The sequence below is a fragment of the Scardinius erythrophthalmus genome (assembly GCF_964197995.2).
Source record: "Scardinius erythrophthalmus genome assembly, chromosome: 22".
Lineage (NCBI taxonomy): Eukaryota > Metazoa > Chordata > Actinopteri > Cypriniformes > Leuciscidae > Scardinius > Scardinius erythrophthalmus.
Genome location: NC_138242.1, coordinates 8193233 through 8216699, shown reverse-complemented (window position 1 = coordinate 8216699; position 23467 = coordinate 8193233). Strand labels below are relative to the sequence as shown.

General features: G+C 44.0%; 1 protein-coding gene across 1 annotated transcript; it reads left to right on the top strand.

The window, feature by feature from the left end:
- Positions 1–1591: 1591 nt before the first annotated feature.
- On the top strand, positions 1592–21953 carry prtfdc1a (phosphoribosyl transferase domain containing 1a; the record flags this gene model as incomplete). The annotated part of the gene is made up of 9 exons (XM_081352966.1): positions 1592–1639; positions 1787–1893; positions 2536–2719; positions 5217–5282; positions 10300–10317; positions 11316–11398; positions 13805–13851; positions 13975–14051; positions 21530–21953. 9 exons carry the CDS (start codon positions 1592–1594, stop codon positions 21575–21577), a joined length of 678 nt encoding a protein of 225 aa, XP_081209092.1. The 3' UTR covers positions 21578–21953.
- Positions 21954–23467: the final 1514 nt, after the last annotated feature.

Below are 23467 nucleotides of genomic sequence, written 5' to 3'. Positions count from 1 at the left end.
ATAGATTCCCCCCCTGGTTGAACGCACATGAACGCCTCCACAATGTCGTAAATACTAGTGATGTCGTAAATATGAGTGATAATTTATGGAATCATCTTATGATTAGCTCGGGATTTTTAGGAATTGGGGGCGTGTCAGTGAGAACATGGCAGAATACCACAATACTTCAAGGTATTTAGCTGTGAAATTGTCAGGCTTTTCTATTTACAGTGCAGTAAGCAAATTGCTTGCACAGAATATGATAGCATTATAAAATAACAATGTATAATAGCCTATGTAACGAGAAAGTTTGCAGTGGCTTCATAAATTAACTAAAAACATAAAAAATAAAGCACACCTTATGCAAATCTTTGTTCATTTTCTAGAACTAGAGTTTAAGAACCTTGCTGTATTTTGTGTAATTAATTAAGAGAAATTACACCGCCATCTTACTCCGACGAAAGTGACTCCTGCCGTCGTAAATGACTTCCCACCTCGTACGAACTTCCCAGGAGGACTTAAGCCGGACTATAGCTTTCTTGTTGTGAAGCTTAAAGGTCCCGTTCTTCGTGATCCCATGTTTCAAACTTTAGTTAGTGTATAATGTTGTTGTTAGAGTATAAATAATATCTGTAAAATGATAAAGCTCAAAGTTCAATGCCAAGCGAGATATTTTATTTAACAGAAGTCGCCTACATCGAACGGCCGGTTTGGACTACATCCCTCTACTTCCTGCTTTAATGACGTCACTAGAACAGTTTTTTGACTAACCTCCGCCCACAGGAATACACAGAAAAGGGGGCGTGGTCTTGTTGCGCTCCCACGGAGAAGAGGAAGAGTTGCGTTTGTAGAGTGTGTTTGTCGCCATGTCGTCGAGACGCTGTTATTTTCATCCCGGAGTCAAATCACCAATAACACTGAGCGCATGCATCTCCACGTTATGGTAAGAGGCGTGACCTTTCCGGGCAACGTGCGCTAATCTGCTGTCGAATCACAACACAGGAACCGCTGGCACAATCAGAACTCGTTACGTATTTCTGAAGGAGGGACTTCATAGAACAAGGAAGTCATCAGCCCGTTCTTAGGACAGTGAAAACAGCGGTATACAGATAAGTAAATTGTGTGAAAAATACTGGGTTTTTTTACACGCGAAACATGAACACGTTATATTGCACACTGTAAACACAATCAAAGCTTCAAAAACACACGAAAAAATGGTACCTTTAACACTGGTGTTGATTAATTAATGTTGTTATGGTAAATTATTTTCAGTACAAACATTATAACACTTAGACTCGCTTAAATCTGTGTTCAAATGCGGGGAAATATGTAAGTCTATCATGAATGAGATTCTGTTGTGCTGAAGTTATGAGCAACATGACTTGAGTTAATAATGTGACTCATGTGAAAGAACAAACCTCTATTTATAAAAGCCATTATACATATTTTAACTAAACTATGTCTATGTCTATCAAAAAGGAAAGTATTGGGATATTTTGATAATGAAAACATGTAAAACGCATCCCACTGTGTTTAGTGATATAAAGTGGGTGTGTGTAAACTACATCTCGTCCTCTCTCAGGGAGCTTCAGTTTTATGCACTCTCGCTCATATGACCACGAGCATGGCAGATGTTCAGAGAAAAGAACCAGGAGTTGTGGTAAATATGCCTGACATATTGAATTTTATTCATTGCAATTTCAACTGAGATGACAAGGCAGCTTGTTCAATTTGCATAGTTTTTTTTTTCTACTACTCAAACCTTACTATGAACTGTTTTATATTATATGATTGACTGTTGATATAGATTAAAGACGGGTGGTCAGGTTACAGTTTGGAGCTGTTTAATTATCCTGAGCATTACCAGGGTGATCTGGAGTGTGTGTACATCCCTCATGGAGTCATTATGAACAGGTAAACACACTCTTCTGGACACATATCATAACATTTGCAAAAATGTAAAAATTCATGTTAGTTCACTGTGCATTGATAAGTGATAACAAACACAACTTTAGATCAGAACAGGTAATTTGGTCAAATTTGGAGTTCATATTGAGATTTCTGACTTTGTAAACTATAGATCTTGGCAAATCTGAGCACAGTTTGAGACTTTGTGGAGAAATTTTCTGAATCTCTAGAATAGAAACTGGGATCTTTTTCTCTGAAGACAAATCCGAGGAGCAGAAAACTTCAGCAAAATGTTTGAGAAACAACTAGGATATTATTGAGAAATTGTCATTTAAAACTACTTCACTATTTGTGTTACTTATTTATGTCTGGCATTTTGAAAACCATTATTAAAAACCAAAAACAATATTGCTAAATGCTGTTAAATATCTGTTTTCCATGAGTATGATGTAAAAACATGAACTTTCAAATATTCATTTTTATCATTGTTTAGCCTTGTGCTTTCTGCTCCACAATCACATTCCACAGTAATTTGGGTTGATCTACAACTTTGCACATTAACTTCATGTGACCCTTAAATCTAATTTATGGAATCACATGACCTCCACATACACAGTTCCTAACATTGTGATCTAATGTGATTTGTAGGATTGAGTGTCTGGCCAGAGACATCCTTGAAGACATCGGCCATCATGACATGATGGTTCTGTGTGTTCTGAAGGGAGGATACAAGTTCTGTTCTGACCTGGTGGAGTCAATCAAAGCTCAGAGTCGCAGCGCCAACAGAAGACTGACCACCAGAGTAGAGTTCATCCGCTTTAAGAGCTATCTGGTGAGGAGAAGCAGAAATCGTATGCATAATAGCTAAAACTCTATCATGTTTCTCAGTGCATACCTTTTAAAACATCTTACCTGGTTTATCTTACTTTTTTTACTGATAAAAACCATAGTTTACACACCCCTTACATCCACATCAACTCATGTTTACACCCAGAAATGACCAAACTTACCACACTGGAAAAAAAGAATACACTGCAAGATAATTTTAAAATAAATAGCAAATAGGCCATCTCTTTGGCAAAGGCTATTTACACTTTCTCCGCCCACCATTGACTGGTAGAATCAGGTAAAAAAAAAAAAACTGGCTAGTCACCATAGCTAAACGTGGCATGGCGATTAAAGATAGTGACCCAGTGACCAATATGAGTACAAATCAGGCGTTTATTAAAAAAAATAAAGGAAAAAGAGAGCGTTATTTAAAATTTTTTAGGAAATATTCGAAAAGTGAAAATAAAGAGAAATTTGATTTGGTGTTCTAGCGTTGATTGGACGCGACACGTGCAGCTCATATGCGAATACTATGCATACAGTCGATCACATAGCCTTGCAAAGTATTATCATATACAACCATCCTTTCCTGGACCTTAAAATACACCTTTACTGATTAGCAGGTTCAATGAGGCTATGGGTAGGTGTAGGTGTAGAGGAGGGCCTTATAGGGACAGAGACAAGTAAGGTCCTAATAAGGCAACATTTATTCATGATCTGAATCAATATAAGCATATAAACCGTTATTAGATACTGTTTTACAGTGTACTACAATACACTGACGTGCAAAGTATTTGTTAGTATTTGCCACTATTTGCACTAGCTAAGTATAATAGCATCTAACAATATTTACACTTTTTACAATATTTCTTACACTGCTGTTTGCACTTAGTGTAGCCCTCTAGTGCAAATACTCTGCCAATCATTTGTGTAAATGCTTTGTAACTGAGGTAAAGTGGCCATCATCAGCTGTAGTCAGCAGAGGGCACTCTAATGCTGTGCACATGTTATTCAGAAAGATGTGCATGTGCTCAGAGTAGCGTGTTTCTTCTATGCTACTCTATTATTTCTGCTGTATGCAATACTGTATGTCTATTGTGCAGAGTGTGACATTGGAGTGCAGTTGCCTGAATACCTATACCACAGACATGGGACCATCTTAATTCTTAATTTCGCTGTGCGTGTGTGTGTGTGTGTGTGTGTGTGTGTGTGTGCGTGCGTGTGTGTGTGTTATTTTGGGGACAAATTTGTACCCAGAAGTGAGCAAAACCTGACAAAATCTCCAGAAAAATTCCTTTAGGGATGTCTGTAAATCTGGTGTAAAAATAAAGTAATTAAAGTTTTTTTTTTTTTTTTTTTTTAAAGCAGAAAGTTTTGTGTGATGGGATGGATAGGGTTAGTGTAAGGGGAGATAATATACAGTTTGTACTGAATAAAAACCATTACCTCTATGGAATATCCCCATTTATATAGCTAAGTGTGTGTGTGTGTGTGTGTGTGTGTGTGTGTGTGTGTGTGTGTGTGTGTGTGCGTGCGTGCGTGCGTGCGTGTGTGTGTGTGTGTGTGTGTGGCCTGGTAAACCCTACATTATGGGGACAAAATGTCCCCACAAGGATGGCAATATCCGAAATCCTTGTTCGTGTGGACATTTTTTGGTCCCCATGAGGAAAATGGCTTATAAATCAAAAAAGTGATGTTTTTTTGAAAATGTGAAAATGCAGAAAGTTTTCTGTGATGGGTAGGTTTAGGGATATGGTTAGTGTAAGGGAATAGAATATACAGTTTGTACAGTATAAAAATCATTATGTCTATGGAAAGTCCCCATAAAACATGAAAACACGACGTCTGTGTGTGTGTGTGTGTGTGTGTGTGTGTGTGTGTGTGTGTGTGTGTGTGTGTGTGTGTGTGAGAGAGAGAGAGAGAGAGAGAGAGACAGAGAGAGAGAGAGAGAGAGTAGAGAGAGTGTGAGTGTGTCAGACATTTTAACATCAACTTCTTGACTCAGACTGACAAAAATGTCCACACAATGACATTTTTTTCTACCATGATAGAGAAATCCAAATGTACTACTGCAGTAATCAAATATGACTTTTAGTACTATACCAGTATTTTATCACAATATATGTTTATCTGTAATTGAAATACACCGAGAAAATCCAATCGAAGGGGATACAGTAAAGGTCAAGTTGTTCTGTCATGGTTGGGTGGGTCTTCACAGTCTGTGTTTTCCTGTAACTCATGGGCCCCTAAGGAGCCTCCATCATCATGGTCCCGCTTCCTGTCTGAACACAACCATCCCAGAACGTTCTTCTCAAGCACAGAAGAGCCACTTCACCCCTTCACAAAGGTTCAACTTGACCCTGAGAAGAGGACGCAACCCAATTGTTCTCAGCAGACAAAAGCGGCTTCTGTCGGGACATGTGTATAGAGACTGTAAGATCATATGTGCTGACAGGGCCACCGAAGGGGGCTTTTAACGTCTGTCTCTGTGTCTTTTACAGAATGACCAGTCCACTGAAGATCTGCACATTATTGGACCAGACGACCTCTCCATGCTGAAAGGAAAGGTATTGCGCATGTTTGCTTATTAGTCATAAGAATGCATGAAAATGGGCTTTATTAGCCCATTAGTAACTGAAACACTATTTCTCATATAGTAGGACTATTTAGGTTAGCGAGTTTAGTGAGAAAGTACATACAGCTTCTAAGGCTGGTGTTCATATGTCTGAGGTTTTCAACAACAAACCACATCATTATATCCAGAGTTCTGAGACCTTATAAGACTGAGACATTTCTGAACTACCAGGACTTGTTTGTTCAAAAAAAAAAAAAAAAAAAAAAAAGTATCATGGTTGCCACAAAAATATGAAGCAGTTTTCTGAAGGATCATGTGACACTGAAGACTGGAGTAATGCCTGCTAAGATTTAAGATATGGAGTCAAGATATAGATCCTTTGTAATCAGTTTTTAATTGTATTTTTAGGTATAATTCTTTGACATGAGACTTGACAGGATCTATCCAGTGAACCTAGATCTAGAACGAGAATCTGACTGGGTATACTGTGGTAATCATAATTTGACCAATAAAAAATATGAGAGCCGTTCCATCCTGTGCAGAACACATATTTCTAGCACAATCATGACACCATAAAACCGGTCGAACTGTTCAAGAACTCAAAAACGTGTTTTTACAAGCATCAAGTGCTTTTCTTGGCCTCATCAGTCCTCAACATTATCCATTATTGAAACATTCTGGTGCACAAAACTGCAAATAGATTCCCACCTCTATCATGCAAAGAGCCAGAGGCTGTATCCTTGATGAATGGTGCAATATCATCCAGCCCTCCAAGCAGGACTGAAGCTGTTCTCAAGGCAAATGGGTCACTTCTTATGATAGTCAGGTCCGAATCTTCAAGATTGGGTAACCCTGTAGGCATTTTTGAGGAAAAGTTGTTATACCACATTTTTAGAAAGTTCAATGTCTCCTGAATAAGGATCCACCGTATAACATTGAAATAAGGGTCCCATTTTCTTGTAATTGTCATTGAAACAATAGGTGCAATATTCACAGCCAAAACACTACAGGTGGATAGGGTAAAAAGTTTAAGTTATAGATATCACCATAAAACCTTTCCAGTTTTTCACTTACATAGAGACAGACATTTTTTGTATTACAAGTTTTCTGAAATGTCATGTTTACATATGCAAATGAGGCATACCAGTATATATATATATATATATATAATTCGAGGGGCAGACATACCAGTGCGCGGTTCTCCCTTTCGGGCTAGCCCTGTCTCTTCGCGTCTTCACAAAGGTTGTCGAGGCAGCCCTTGTTCCTCTCGACGACTGGCTGATCCTAGCTCACTCTCGAGACAAGGTTTGCGAACACAGGGACCTAGTGCTGCGGCACCTAGCTTGTCTGGGCCTTCGGGTCAACTGGGAGAAGAGCAAACTCTGCTCCGTGCAGAGGATCTCTTTTCTCGGTATGGAAATCGACTCGGTCGCCATGTGCATGCAGCTTATGAGCGTACGCGCGCAGTCACTGCTAATTTGCCTTCGTCAGTTCGAGGGCAAGAGTGCGGTTCCACTGAAACTATTTCAGAGGCTCCTGGGGCATATGGCATCCGCAGCCGCAGTAACGTCGCTCGGCTTGCTTCATATGAGACCGCTTCAGCTTTGGCTTCACGATCAAGTCCCGAGGTGGGCATGGCAACACGGCACGCTCCGAGTCCCAGTGACTGCCATCAGACCTTCACCCCGTGGACGAACCTCAGTTTTCTATGGGCTGGAGTGCCCATAGAATGAGTTTCCTGGCATGTTGTTGTATCAACAGATGCCTCCATAATGGGCTAGGGCGCCATGTGCAATGGACATGCTGCCGCAGGCTCCTGGACAAGACCCCAGCGCCTTTGGCATGTCAATTGCCTCGAGTTGCTGGCTGTACGTCTCACCCTGCACCGCTTCTGTGCGTTGCTCAGGGGTCAGCACGTATTAGTCCGATCAGACAATACCGCCACAGTAGCGTACATCAACCGACAAGGTGGTCTGCGCTCCCGCCGTATGTCGCAACTCGCCTGCCACCTCCTCATATTGAGTCAGAAGCATCTGAGGTCGCTTCGAGCCATTCATATCCCGGGAGACCTGAACCGTGAAGCTGATATGTCTCTGTTTCGGCCTCTCGCTGGAGAATGGGGACTCCATCCCCAGTCGGTTCATCTGATTTGGGATCAGTTCGGGGACGCACAGGTAGATCTGTTTGCCTCCCACGACTCTTGCCACTGCGACCTGTTTTATTCTCTGACCGAGGGCACGCTCGGCACGGATGCACTGGCGCACAGCTGGCCGCGGGGCCTCTGCAAGTATGCGTTTTCCCCCATTGAGCCTTCTTACGTAGACTTTGCGCAAGATCAGGGAGGACGAGGAGCAGGTAATTTTGGTTGCCCCGTATTGGCTCAACCGCACCTGGTTCCAAGAACTAGTACTCTTCGCGACAGCACCTCCCTGGCCAATTCCTCTGAGAAAGAACCTGCTTTCTCAGGGATGGGGCACCCTATGGCACCCTCGTCCCGATCTTTGAAACCTCCATGTGTGGTTCCTGGACGGGACGAGGCAGGTTTGAGTACCCTACCACCAGCGGTGGTGGCTACCATCACTTCCGCTAGACTAGAGCATCGTCCACGAGACATGCCTATGCGTTGAAGTGGAACCTCTTTGTCAACTGGTGTTCTTCTAAACTTAAAGAACCCACGAAAGGCCCGATCAGTGTCGTGCTTTCCTTCTTGCAAGAAGGGTTGGAGCGAAGGTTGTCTCCCTCCACCCTGAAAGTGTATGGTGCCGCCATTGCCACACATCATGATGCAGTTGATGGTAAGTGCATTGGAAAGCACGACCTGATCATCAGTTTCCTGAGAGGAGCGAGGAGACTGAATCCTCCTCGCCCTCCTCTCGTTCCCTCTTGGGACCTCTCTGTGGTTTTAACTGCTCTGCAGAGTGCTCCCTTTGAGCCTTTGCAATCAGTGGAGCTTAAGTTCCTGTCAATGAAGACAGTGCTCCTGGTTGCATTGGCCTCCATCAAGAGGGTAGGGGACCTGCAGGCATTTTCGGGTGACGAAGTGTGCCTGGAATTTGGACCAGCTAACTCTTACGTGATCCTGAGACCCCGGCCTGGATATGTGCCCAAGGTTCCCACCACACCCTTTCGAGACCAGGTGGTGAACCTGCAAGCGCTGCCCTTGGAGGACGCAGACCCAGCCTTGGCACTGCTCTGTCCAGTACGCACCCTCCATACTTACGTAGACAGGATGCATTGTTTCAGGACTTCAGACCAGCTCTTTGTCTGTCATGGTGGGAAGCTGAAGGGAAAGGCTCTCTCCAAGCAAAGGTTGTCTCACTGGATAGTGGATGCCATTGCTTTGGCTTACCAGCAGCAAGGTCGACCATGCCCCCTTGATGTGACGGCCTGCTCCACCCGGAGTGTGGCATCCTCTTGGGCTCTAGCGCATGGCGCCTCGCTAACAGACATATGTAGATCTGCAGGCTGGGCGACACCTAACACGGCCTCTGGGCAACCCCCACGTGTGTAGTCCACTGTAAGCCTCTCTGAGCATGTGTCTTTCCCTCGGCAAGCTACCTTGCCACCCCTGGGTTTGAAATATTCCACCTGCAGGTGGACACCCCAGTGATTCTCAATATGACCCCCCTGGGGTCATGTGTATTCCAAGTTCCCCCCTTCGGGCTGGCCATAATTGCATATTTCCACTGATATATGCTTCCCAGTGTACCTTGGCATAATTCCAGCAGCCATTAAAAACTATCCCTTTCATGTTAATGTTGTTTTTTCATTGTTTACATGTTTAAATATTCTGAGAATGCATAGTTTTAGTTGTAATGTTTAATGTTTAAACTTTTTTTTGGCAGCCATTTTGTTTTTATTGTTTATGCCAAAACAGTGATGTTTACAACTTGTTATACGGCAGAAATGGATTCAGCACCTAAAAATCATATAGAAACAACACTTGAAGTACTTTTCCTCAAAAATGCCTACTGCATCTTATCCAGGGCTATTTATCTATTTTGGGACCTGACTATGACAAATCCACAAGAATAATCGTCAGGTTTGCAGTTCTTTTGTTCACTCCCTTCTATAGTCATGGTACAGCATCCAGAATGGCTTTATTATTACAGATGTGTCCGATATAGAGATTTCAGGCAGATTTATAGTGAGCAGATGACTGTTATTGATTATATTCATTACCAGTAATCTGTCATCTGTCATTTCTCTAGCTTGTCTAGAATGCATTTCAGTTAAAACTTTGGGGTCAGTAAGATTTCTATATCAGATGAATGCTGTTCATCAAATAACCCTGAAACAAAATAACTGGTATCTGCAAAAATATTAAGCAGCCCAAATGTATTCAACATCGACAATAAGAAATGTTTCTTGAGCAGCAAATCAGCATCTTAGAATGATTTCTGAAGCATCATGTGACACTGAAGACTGGAGTAATGATTCACAGGAATGAATTACATTTTAAAATATATGCAAACAGATATTTTAATTTGGAATAATATTTCACAATATTGCAGTCTTTGATCAAATAAAGGCAGCCTTTGTGAGAATAAGAGGTTTCTTCAAAAACATAAAACAATCTTACCGACCCCAAACTTTTGAACGGTGGTGTATTGCACGTTCATCTAAGAAATTACATGATCCATGAAGTTCTTATGATGGGAAAAAAGATTACTGAAAATATGAATAAATTACCCCAAATAGGACTAAATTAAACTGTTAATGTGGCATTTCATGGTTGGACCATGGATCATTCTATGATGTTTACTCATGAAAACATGAGTATAATATAATAATATAATAGAATGCCATATAATGAGGTGGCTGGGCTTGCATGGGATCAGATCTACTTAAAATACTCCACCAAACAATCACAGTGTGTGTTTTCTATGATGATAACATCCAGATTCTCTCTTGTTGTTTCTGTTGTTTTTGGATGTTGTTTTAAATCCTTTGGATTTTCTCAATTCTAACACATTCTCTCTCTTTTTTTCCCCTCACATGCCACACAGAACGTCTTGATTGTAGAGGTAAGATTGTGCTTTTCACAGTGGGTTTAGCAAAGTATGCAGACATATAAATATATTAACAAAATCACACAAACTAACTGAAATGAAATGCAAGAGAGAAGCAAACAAAGTTTGTTATGAACAATTCCCATGGCACATGTGCAGGGTAGTCTGGGATTTGTCTGGAAAACAATAGAGTAGAAAGGTATTTTCCTTTCAGATCAGATTTCACATCAGACGTTTTCCAGTGAAATGACCCATGTAGATCACTCCATGTGCTGCAGCTTTGAATAACAGTGCTGTTGATCATTATTTCCATAACTTTGGTACGTTTATTTATGAAAGTACGTTTATTTATGTTACTAAACTCTAATTTAAAGTCTTGTGCTACCTAGACAGATTTTCAGGCATCATAGCTGCACTCCAGGGGTGAAGGCTGTATATATAAATCAGATTTGAACTGTTTTCAACATTGATAATAATAAGAAATGTTTCTTGAGCAGCAAATCAGTATATTAGATGTGACACTGAAGACTGGGGTAATGATGCTGAAAATTCAGCTTTGCATCACAGAAATAAATTACATTTTAAAATACATTAAAATAGAAAACAGTTATTTTAAAAAGTACTAATATTTCACAATATTTCTGTTTTACTGTATTTTTCAACCAATAAATGCAGCCTTGGTGAGCATAAGAAACATCTTTCAAAAACATAAAAGCATTTCACCAACACCAAATTTTTGACTGATTTGTGTATTGCATTGTTAGCTAAAATCAAACTCTTTTGAAATCAGTTGCAAGGTTTTCTTGTGTGCTGTATATGAAGAATTTGCTTGACAAAATTGCTAGTAGAGTAGAGTATTTCAGATCAAAGCAAACACTTATGAGCAAATCCACATGGAATCTGCACCTGCAAAACTCCACAGGAAGACAACATCCGAATGACTGTAGACAGCAAGGCATGTAGCTCTATATCTCCATTACAGTGTAATCTTATATGTATTCATTTCCTCACAGGCAATAGTGGACACAGGAAAGACAATGAAAGCCCTTCTACAGCACGTGGAGACTTTCCAGCCCAAAATGGTTAAAGTTGCAGGGTGAGAAGGGGAACTACATTAAGGCAATAGCTATGTTTCCATCTAAAGTTGTGAATTTAACAAATGCACAAAATTGGAATATCGATTAAAACATTTGCGAATAAAGTACCGTTTCCATCCCATGTGTTCAAGAGAACAAAATCGTCACTTGCTGGGAAATTGGTGCAAAATATCTGTAGTAAAAATGGAAGTTGCTGCAATTTGAGAAGCCACTGGTTCTTTTTTGCACATCATAAATGACTTGCTCTTTAGAGCATGGAAACGAAATGCAATAAACAGAAGGTGAGTTTGACGTAATGCAGAGACAAATGCAATGCATTCTTATGGAATGATATTCCGGACATTATTCAAAAGGAATTGCAAATTGTATTTGCAATTGCATTTTCAAATTGTGGACGCATAAAATGTGACATAATCCAAACGCAAATGCAAATGGCGCATTACCGTTTGCATTTTCGTTTAAGCGAACGCACAGTGACTGCCAAATTTAAAATGGAAATGCAAAGTCCGTTTGCAACTGTGTTTCCCATATCTAACGAGTCTTGACCCTGTCATATTTAAATAGCAATTTCAATTACCACGTCTGCATTTTCACTTTCTCAGCGTCGCGTATGTAGCCAGCCAAAACTCAAATGAAATCGCAATTCCCTTAGTATTTCCATTTCCGATGCCTTGCACGGAAACCTGTCAATCAGCGTCAAGGGTGGGATTATGCTATGGGGCGTGTTCGTGTTGGGACGTGACATCACTCACAGTCGACGGTCAAGAGGTGATGCCCTGAACAGACAGACGCTGATTTATTTTAAACACTGGAGGTAGTTGGTGAAATTGTGGAGGACCTTATGATGCTCGCGCAGCAAGTTGATGACAGTACATCCTCTACAGATGTCCTCTTACTCAGAAGCCATTTTGTTTTGGAAAAGTTAAATGTTTTCGTGGCCTTGACCAACAGCAACATCAGTAATGTTGTCTTCGCCAACCTCAGTGAAGTAGCCTAGCTATTAGGCTTTTTGTGAAGGATAGGACAGGGATATGGGAAACACAGTTGCAAACGGACTTTGCATTTCCATTTTAAATTTGGCAGTCACTGTGCGTTTGCTTAAACGAAAATGCAAACGGTAATGCGCGATTTGCATTTGCGTTTGGATTGTCACATTTTATGCGTCCACAATTTGAAAACGCAATTGCAAATACAATTTGCAATTCCTTTTGAATAATGTCCGGAATATCATTCCATACATTCTGGTTAAAACGTTTGTCCAATTTCGATTGCAATTAGCGCATCTTAGCGCTTCCACCCAGTGTTTTTTTATGAGATATCCAAACATTCACATAAAAATAGGCGGATGGAAACAAGGGCAGTGAAGGCAGTGTCTACTTAAAAAAACTGGATTCGAAAATACTGATATTACAAAAAATAAAACGACAGGATTCGAAAATACTGATATTACAAAAAATAAAACGACACAAATATTACAAAATGTGACTTTAAAAGGTGTAAAAGTCACTCGTTTTTATAAAGTAACACTGTCCAACAGCGACACCAGCGGGTAAAGTTACAGCGGGAGGCGTGCCTCCCTTGAGCCCTTCGACTTTTAACAAACCCCTTAAAGTGTGCGCTGAGTTTGGTTGGGGGTAACTGAGAAGGAATGGGGGATCATGTGAGAGGAGGAAATGCCAACATCGTGCTATGATTGGATATGATCAGTTATGATTAGAAATGATTGGTTTGTGTGATAAATCCCGCCTCTTGATTTTGTGCACATCGGCCTGAATATAGACAATGATGGCGTTAATGGGAAGATTAAAAAGTAAGTAAACAAATCAGCCACTTAGATATCACCGCTTTATGTCACTCCAAAATCAAACTTGAAATGAGCTGAAAACATGATGACTGTGTAGGGGTTTTAGTGAGCAATAGCTTGGGGAAATGAAAGGTACATCTTCGTGTCTGTATCTGTGACCAGTGTGTGCAAGCTTGATGACTGCTGAAAATAAGTTAGCTATTAAAAAGAAAAGCTGAGCATTAGTTCACAAATAAAATATATTGTTTAATTGTTCTTGCCTTTAGTTATTATTTTGGAATAAATGTCAAAATGCATAAAAACACTAACTTGATTCAATTTATACTTGGTTTTAATAAATAGATAAATAGTGTAAAAATACAAAATATGATTGTATTTTCTTTTTTTATGTAATGTTTATTTGACCAGGAAAATTAAGTGTAACGGACATAAATTTGCCTCCTCATTTTAAAACACCACTGACGGAAACATAGCTAATGGAAGAGGATGCGTGGCCTGAGATCAAATCAAGCTGAAGAAGAGTTGCAGACCTCAACATTTTCATGGTTTTGATCTAATGGAGGTTAAGGGTGTTGATGTGTTCCTGTGTCTCTTCCCTCAGGCTGCTGGTGAAGAGGGTTCCTCACGGGGCGGCAGAGCTCCCTGACTGTGAGTGCTCAAGGGTGCTCAAACATACTTCTGCCCAGCGGAAATGGGCCTTAATGGATCACAATATGATTATCTGAACACGGATGTGATTCGTGAGAACTGATAACTTGTGTTTGTCTGCAGATGTTGGATTTGTCATTCCCAACCGTTTTGTGGTGGGTTACGCTCTGGACTACAATGAGTACTTCAGGGACCTCAATGTAAGATTATGTCCATTTTTGTTAAATTCCATGACCTTTTGAAGATGAAGATCGATGAGAGGATGAATGTACGAACATTAGGCATGTTAAGGTAGTGCCAATTTTTTTATCCAGTCAACTCATCTCTAGAGCAACAGGAAAATGCAACAATGAAAATTCTGTCATTAATTTCTCACCCTCATGTGATTTCAAACCTGTAAGACTTTCATTCATCTCTGAAACACAAATGAAGATTTTTTCATTTGTGAAGAGCTTTCTATCCCTCCATAGACAGCTATGCGACTGACGCTTCAAAATATTAATTAAGAAATCATAAAATGAATCCATATGAATTGAGCGGTTTAGTCCAAAGAGACTCGATCACTTCATATGATGAGCAGATTGAATTTAGGCTTTTATTCACATTTAAACATTCATCAATACACACATCAGTTGTGGTGAACGGAAGCTCAAGCATGTTCACTTGATGTGCGAGAACGTCTCGGTTACATATGGTAACCCTCGTTCCCTGAGGGAGGGAACGGAGACGTACGTCGTGGTGAACGACGAATAGGAATCTCGCTAGAGAGGCCAATCTACTTCGAGTGAAACTAAACGAGCCAATGCATATTGGCGTGCAATCATTTGCATCAGCTGTGCAGCCTCGCAGCGCGGGTATTTAATGAGCAGCTGGTGTGATTGCACTTCAGTTTTTTGCTGAGGAGCCGAGCCGGTGAGCTGGCTGCCCCGGCGGGTCGCAGCAGATGTGGCGACGGGACGTACGTCTCCGTTCCCTCCCTCAGGGAACGAGGGTTACCATATGTAACCGAGACGTTCCCTATCGTACGGTCACTACGACGTACGTCGTGGTGAACGACGAATAGGAATCCCTACCAAAGTGCCACAGCTGCTGCACCCCATCCAGCGCCCTGAGCAAGCCTCAACACCTTCTTGCCTGTAAGGACGATAGGAGAGGGCTTACACCAAGAGTATCCACACTGTTGTTCCGTGATAACCCATACAGTGAGATATTGGATAACACTGGGAAAGCGTGCCCGAACTGAGGGAGGGGAACGCTGCGGGAACCACATTCTTAAGAAGAGTTATGTGGGAAAAGACATATGGACTAACCCAAGGGTTGTACTGCATATGAATAATGGGTGACTTAGCCCAAGGGAAAGACACAGGCTTCCGTTTAGGAGCAGCCGTGGAAGATATACACATATGGGATCCCTGTAGGGTCACACATATGGGACCCAGCCTAGACCCGGTTCTCAAGGATTCAGCGGATAAAGGCCTGGCACCGGACGCTCCGCCACGTCCGGGCCGAGGGTGTTTGGAGGACTCGACAGGTTTTGACTCTGGAGCAATAAGGGTGCACAGTAGGGTGCAGCAAGCCGACAGAGCCGGTACTCACAGTGTTTCTACCCGTTTAGGGTGAAAACACGGGAGGACACGGGCTCTACACGTAGGCTATAGTATCTAGCGAACGTGTTAGGTGTCGCCCAGCCCGCAGCTCTACAGATATCTGTTAGCGAGGAGCCACGTGCCAGCGCCCAAGAGGATGCAACGCCTCTCGTGGAGTGTGCATGCAACCTGAGCGGGCAGGGCACGCCTTGAGCTTCATAAGCCAAGGCGATGGCATCCACTATCCAGTGGGCCATCCCCTGCTTGGAGACAGCCTTTCCCTTCTGCTGGCCTCCATAACAGACAAAGAGCTGGTCTGAGGTCCTGACGCTTTGGGTTCTGTCCACGTACATACGCAGAGCGCGAACGGGACAGAGCAAAGCCAGGGCTGGGTCTGCCTCCTCCAGGGGCAGCGCTTGCAGGTTCACTACCTGATCTCTAAAGGGAGTGGTAGGAACCTTGGGCACATAGCCAGGCCGGGGTCTCAGTACAACATGGTTGTCACCCGGCCTGAACTCTAGGCACGATTCGTCGACCGAAAATGCTTGCAGGTCCCCTACCCTCTTGATCGAGGCCAGTGCAATCAGCAGCAAAGTCTTCAAGGAGAGAAGCTTTAAGTCTGCTGACTGCAAAGGCTCAAGGGGAGCATCCTGAAGTGCTCGGAGCACCAGGGAAAGGTCCCAAGAGGGTATGGAGGGGGGACGAGGAGGATTTAATCGTCTCGCCCCCCTAAGGAACCTGACGACCAGGTCGTGCTTCCCAACTGTTTTGCCATCTATGTGGTCATGATATGCTGAAATAGCAGCAGCATGTACTTTAAGGGTGGAGGGAGACAGCCTTCGCTCCAACCCTTGCCGCAAGAAGGAAAGCACTGACCCTATCGAACATCTTCGGGGGTCCTCTCTGCGGGAGGAACCCACTCGACGAACAGGTTCCACTTCAAGGCGTACGCACGTCTCGTAGACGGCGGTAGCGCAGAAGTGATGGTGTTAAGTACCTCTGGGGGTAAGTCACCTAGAACCTCCGCGTCCCGTCCAGGGACCAGACATGGAGTTTCCAGAGGTCCGGACGCGGGTGCCAAAGGGTGCCCCGTCTCTGAGTCAGAAGATCCTTCCTCAGAGGAATGGGCCAGGGAGGGACTGTCACGAGGAGCATAAGTTCTGGGAACCAAGTCCGGGTGGGCCAATAGGGAGCCACCAGAAGGACCTGCTCCTCGTCCTCCCTGACTTTGCACAGGGTCTGTGCAAGTAGGCTCACTGGGGAAAACGCATATTTGCGGAGGCCCCGGGGCCAGCTGTGTGCCAGTGCATCCGTGCCGAGTGTTCTCTCGGTCAGGGAGTAAAACAACCGGCAGTGGGAGGTCTCTGAGGAGGCAAACAGGTCTACCTGAGCCTCTCCGAACTCTCTCCAGATCAGCTGAACCGCCTGGGGGTGGAGTCGCCATTCTCCCGGGAGCACAGCTCGTGATAGCTCGTCGGCCACACGGTTGAGCACACCGGGGACATACATGGCTCGAAGCGACCTCAGATGCTTCTGACTCCAAAGGAGGAGATGGCGGGCGAGTTGCGACATGCGACGGGAGCGTAGACCACCTTGACGGTTGATATACGCAACGGTCGCAGTGTTGTCCGTACGGACCAGCACGTCTCTGCCCTGTAGCGGCCTTTTCAGGCGGCTCAGAGCGAGACGTACTGCTAGCAACTCGAGGCAGTTGATGTGCCAATGCAGTTGGGGGCCCGTCCACACCCCTGACACTGCATGCCCGTTGTACGTGGCACCCCAGCCCGTGGCAGAGGCATCTGTGAAAACCACAGCATGCCTGGACACCTGTTCCAAGGGGACTCCTGCCCGAAGGAACGAGGGGTCTGACCACGGACTGAAGGTCTGGCGGCACTCCGGAGTGATTGCCACCCGGTGAGTGCCGTGATGCCACGCCCATCTCGGGACTCGGCCATGAAGCCAGTGCTGAAGCGGTCTCATATGGAGCAGGCCGAGCGGAGTTACCGCTGCTGCCGCTGCCATATGCCCCAGGAGCCTCTGAAAGAATTTCAGTGGGACCGCTGTCCTGCCTTAGAACGTGTTCAAGCAGTTCAACACCGACCGAGTGCGCTGCTCTGTGAGGCGCGCTGTCTGAACGACCGAATCCAACTCCATACCGAGAAAAGAGAACCTCTGCACGGGGGCGAGTTTGCTCTTTTCCCAGTCGACCTGAAGGCCCAGCTGGCTGAGGTGCCTGAGCACGAGGTCCCTGTGTTCGCTTAACTGATCTCGAGAGTGTGCTAGTATGAGCCAGTCATCAAGATAGTTGAGGATGCGAACGCCCTGTTCTCTCATGGGAACAAGGGCCCCCTCCGTGACTTTCGTGAACACACGGGGAGACAGGGCCAGCCCGAAGGGCAGGACCTTGTACTGATATGCTCGACCCTCGAACGCAAAGCGCAGAAACGGCCTGTGTCGAGGAAGAATCGAGACATGAAAGTACGTGTCCATCAGGTCGATCGCTGCAAACCAATCTCGGGGACGGATGCATTCGAAAATGCGTTTCTGCGTGAGCATTTTGAACGGTAGCTTGTGAAGGCTCCAATTCAAACTCACTGATCCAAGATCGGTCGTAACCCACCACCTATCTTGGGTACAATGAAGTAGGGACTGTAGTGCCCTGACCTCATATCGGCTGGAGGGACCGGCTCTATCGCGTCCTTCGCCAGTAGGACTGCGATCTCCACGCGCAAGACATGGGCATCGGCTGCTCTCACTTAAGTGGAGTGGATGGCCCGAAACTTGGGGGACGCCGGGCGAACTGAATCGCATAGCCGAGCCTGATGGTCCGAATAAGCCAGCAAGACGGACTGGGGAGCGCTAGCCAGGCTCGCAGAGACCGTACAAGCGGGACCAAAGGGACCGTAGGCTTACCCGGAGTGGGGCAGCGAGGTGGAAGACAGGGCTCAGCTCGGAAGGCTCTCTCTGGGAGGCGGCCCGTAGCGGAGTCTGAGTGTGCTGTGCAACACTTACCTGAATCCACGAGGCAGGAGGTGCAGGAGGCAGCTTGGTTGCATTCTCGAACCGCACACTGTTGCCTGCTGGCGATAGAAGAGGCGGATGAGAGTGGTGAGGATTCTGTCCTCCCACTGCTCCCCTGGCCCTCTTCAGACCCAGGGACAGATAAAACTGCTCTTTTTTTTTTTTTTTTGAGAATTTGGGTACCACTGTGACTCCAGTGGTGGAACACTCAAAAAATTTGTTCCCCGGCCCTCCACCAGAAAAGAGCAGCTCCATCCATCTCCGGGTCACCCATCTCAGGGGTGATTGTTTCACCGACCACTTAAACAGTGGCTGAGACGGGCGGTGTCATCCTCCTGCAACGGACACAGTAGAGCAGGCTGTGTCGGAGTGTTTTTATTTTTATTTTTATTTATTTATTTTTTGCAGGGGATGACAACCTTGGCGACAAGTAGACTGAGGGGCAGCCCACGAGGCACTCTGGTGGTACGTCGGGGAAGCACTTCAGTCTGCTGCTGACTGCGGAGAACTGCTGGGCCAATTCTCAACAGTGTCGCCGAAAAGGCCACCTTGTGAGATGGGAGCATCGAGAAAGCGTACTTTGACGACGTCTCGCACCTCTGCAAGGACAGCCAGGGGCGCTTCTGGACCACCAAGGTGGACATCGTCTGGCCGAGGGCCTGCGCTGTGACTTGAACACGGTCAGTCGACAAGTGCAGCTCAACTCCGGCTCAGAACTACCCTCGTGCAATAAGAGTGCCTTGGCCTCGCATGCAGGGCAGAGGTGGCTCGCCAGAGGCACAGCCACCCCACCAACGAGGGTAGCGAGAGAGGTGAAAACTTAACAGAATTTGGCACTTTTGGCGTTCCATATTTTGGCACCAATATAGCTCCATACTCCTAAGTTTTCAATGCACATCCGAGAAAGACCCGGGAAAGCATGGCTGTCAGTTCTGAATCTGATTCAGCATAAGCACACACACTATTACAGTGGGAACTCAGCATACCCTCATTTCCAGAACAAACAGGCCCTCTCTCCGATGCAGCAATCGACATCTGCCCTCAGCTGGAGCCCTGAATGAAACGCTAGGTTCCTCCAATTTTGAAGGACCAGCAATCTCATCCATAAGCTGCACAGCTTGTGATGCGCTAGAGAGGGAGGGGCCCTAGGGGGTTGGTTCCCCGAAGGAGAAGCCCTCAGCTCTCAGATCACCCAAGCCATTTTACTGAAGTAGACCTCTCCTGGTGGCCACCAGGGAGGGCGCTACAACAGAGAATAGACAAGGAGACCGCGCACCTAGAGCGCCGAGCGAGCGCTGGGTTGCCGTGACAACGGCACACGACGAGCTGAGGAGCGAGAGATCCGTCGGGTTTTCCCCGCGAACGCTCTCGCTCATGGTCCCCCAGAGTGTCGAGCAGACCTGCAGCTGTGCTTTTACACACAGCAGCGGCTGGCCAACAACAGAGGGGACTCAACTTTCCGGAGAAAGAAGAGTTGACCGGCGTGCCGACGTGGTCATGTTCCCGTGCGAGAACATGAACCACCCACGAACACAGTCTCACATGTTTCCCAGGCATGCGAGACAGTGATCGTGGCCGTCAGTGAGGACAGGAAACGACCGCAACCAGAAACACACGGGTGGAATGTCATCTTTAGAAAGACGCCACTCACACCCATGTAAGCTCTTTCAGGGAAATACTCTCCTAGGTACTGAAGCACGCAGGGGAACGGTCGCAGCGGACACAGACAGGAATATGCAACCTGACGTGCGCTGTCTCTCTTCACGGCGGTCTTACCAGCCATAAGAACGGCTATTCAGCGCTCTTGGCGCACCGTTACCAGCTGTGAAAACAGCTTTTTTGTTTTGCTCAGTCAGAAACACAAAAACAAAAAGAGAGAGAAAAAGAAAGTCGACCCCGCTGCTGCGCTGTATCGCCCGCACCAGACACGAGAGATCATCTTGAAGAGCTTGCTCGTTGTTTGATCACTCAGTAGATTAAACAGCATCGAAACGCTCGGCTCCGAAGCAAAAAGCTGAAGTGCAATCACACCAGCTGCTCGTTAAATACCCGCGCTGCGAGGCTGCACAGCTGATGCAAATGATTGCACGCCAATATGCATTGGCTTGTTTAGTTTCACTCGAAGTAGATTGGCCTCTCTAGCGAGATTCCTATTCGTCGTTCACCACGACGTACGTCGTAGTGACCGTACGATAGGGAACCAATGAGGTTCATTCTCATGTTACGCAGCACGTTTGAACTTCCACAAGAGGTTTGTTCTCGCAAGCAGGTTCGGTTGAGCTTCTGTTCATGTTTGCTGATTAATGTTTATAATAGAACAAAAGCAATTCAATCTGTTCATCATTTAAAGCGATCACAAAATGCAAAAACGTGTTCTGCATGAACTATCAAGGTTGTTAAAGGGATAGTTCACCCAAAAATTAAAAAAATGTCATTCATTTGAGTAAATAAAAGCCTAAATTAAATATGTTCGTCATAAGTGAACAAGTCTCTTCAGAAAATTTGGACTAAACCGCTCAATTCACATGGATTACTTTTATGATCTCTTTATGACCTTTTTGAAGCATCAAAGTGGTAGTTGTGTTGCTGTCTATGGAGGGATAGAAAGCTCTCAGATTTCATTAAAAAAATCATCATTTGTGTTCTGAAGATGAACGAAAGTCTTACGAGTTTGGAAAGACATGAGGGTGAGTAATTAATGACAGGATTTTCAGTTCTGGGTGAGCTGCATAAAAAGGCCTCCCCATCTCAAAGCTCATCATAGAGCGTTATATAAGAGATGAATCTCTGAACCTGCAGCATGGATGTCATCACTGAGTGTTGAGCAGGACTTGGTGAACATCCAAATGAAATCTGGCATGCAGCACAGCATTCATCTTTCCTAGAAAACTTTAATCAGCCTCACACATCATGTGTTCAAGCCCCTCCTGAAGCTGTAAATGTGATGGAAAACATCTATCTGTCACATTGCAGACAAGCAGAAGCAAACATTTTGCTGTGTTACTTTTACAGCTCTTTTTTGTGCTTTATTTATCACTTGACTCACGTAAGCGTTGTCTTCCCCTTCACAGCACATCTGCGTCATCAGCGAGACGGGGAAACAGAAATATAAAGTGTGACAAAACTCCCTTCAAGAGGAATGGACATTTATATTACCGTAACGGATGAAAAACTCATTCTGACACGAGATTACTGTGTTCTCAAATCAGAGATCTGAAATCTGTCAATGACATGCTGAATTATGTTTGAAATATTATATAATGTGTTTTGGATGAATTGAGTAAAGTCACATCACAATACTAACGTGATATGATGTGGAAAACAGACTTACTCTGTTCCATTTTATATGCTGTATCAGTTTAAGAGGCCAGCTGCCCATTTTGTTCTCTTTAGAAGACATATGTTTGTGAGACCATCCATGCCACTGAGGACATTCTACGCTTTTCCTAGGGTTGTAGGGAGGAAGGAGCTTTATCCAATCCCAAAATTGGACAGTGGGCTATAGCTATATAAAATTAATTGCAATTTTATTTTTGCATTCTGAACATTCAAATATGTTACAGATGATATTACTGAAATAAAATGCCTTGAAAATGCCTCGATTGTCTTGCCTTGTTGTCTTGCCTCTGTAGAAGAGTCCTGATGTCTACTGTAGAGGACATACAATAAAATATGAAAAGTATATTTCTTGTGTGTGAGACACTACAAAGATATGTGCTGCGTCTGAAATCGCATACTGTCTGAGTTGGTACTACATTTGAATTTGAATTTACTTTGCGACTATTAAAAAAGAACATTCTACTGTATATAGTATGAATATGGGTAGTATGAATGAAATTTGGACGTACTGAACTACATCCGACATGTTACTCTCATGTGACCTACCAGAGTCAGTTGCGTCGATAGATAGATAGATAGATAGATAGATAGATAGATAGATAGATAGATAGATAGATAGATAGATAGATAGATAGATAGATAGATAGATAGATAGATAGATAGATAGATAGATAGATAGATAGATAGATAGATAGATAGATAGATAGATAGATAAACTTTTTTGTTGGGTTCCAGAAGGGAAAATGAACATGTATTTGCACACTATAAAGGGGCGCTAAATAAAGAACATCTGAACAGCCCTGATTCAAAATGATTTATTAAAAATTTGTATTGAAACGTTGGATGGTGTTACTGTATTTTCCCTGGGGTTTGACCTCTTTGTCAGCATACAACCAGACAAAACCAACATGAGGGTTTGATTTACTTTACAACCTGCTGAGGCTATCTCACATCTCAGACAAGCTATGAATGCACTGGAAATTTATTGCTAATACAGAACTCAAAGCTGATGTTCACTGAGAATCCCGAAAAAAAAAAAAAAGAATTTCTGCTCATCTGTTTTGGGTCTGCTGTCTTTCAGGCAATCTGCTTGAAAAGTCTAGCTCTTTAATTCAAGTAAGCTGTAGCAAAAAAAGGCTGCTAACACCTCCAAAGGCGTTACACATTACACTAAATCTGAAACTGTTTGCACTATCCACTATCAAAAATGTACCTTTTGTGTGATTTCTGAGTCTGGTTATGATATTGTCCTCCATGGTTGGTTTAAAGTGTCGATTGAGAGCTGTTTGTGCCTCACACCAAGCTTTCCATGACTCAGTCTGGGCGCCAGCCGGGTACAAATGCCAACAGCCGCCATCTGCCATCAGTTACTGCGCCTCATGACTGGAGAATGCAGCGCTGCACTGGAGACACAAAACACTTTATCTCATTAAATCAGTCAGTGGGTCATAACAAAGCATGAAGATAGTGCATTATTATTTGTCTTACAAAAGATTGTGAGACTTATTTGTGATTGAAGATCCCATTAAATGGTCTGACGAAAGCAATTTTCTGTTGTTTATTTCCAAATGTAAGTTCACATCAATGAAGGACACTACTAATACAACTAGATTCAGTAGTTTGCACAATAGTAGGGAGGTTAAGTGACTTTTGACTTCAAGTCATGATGC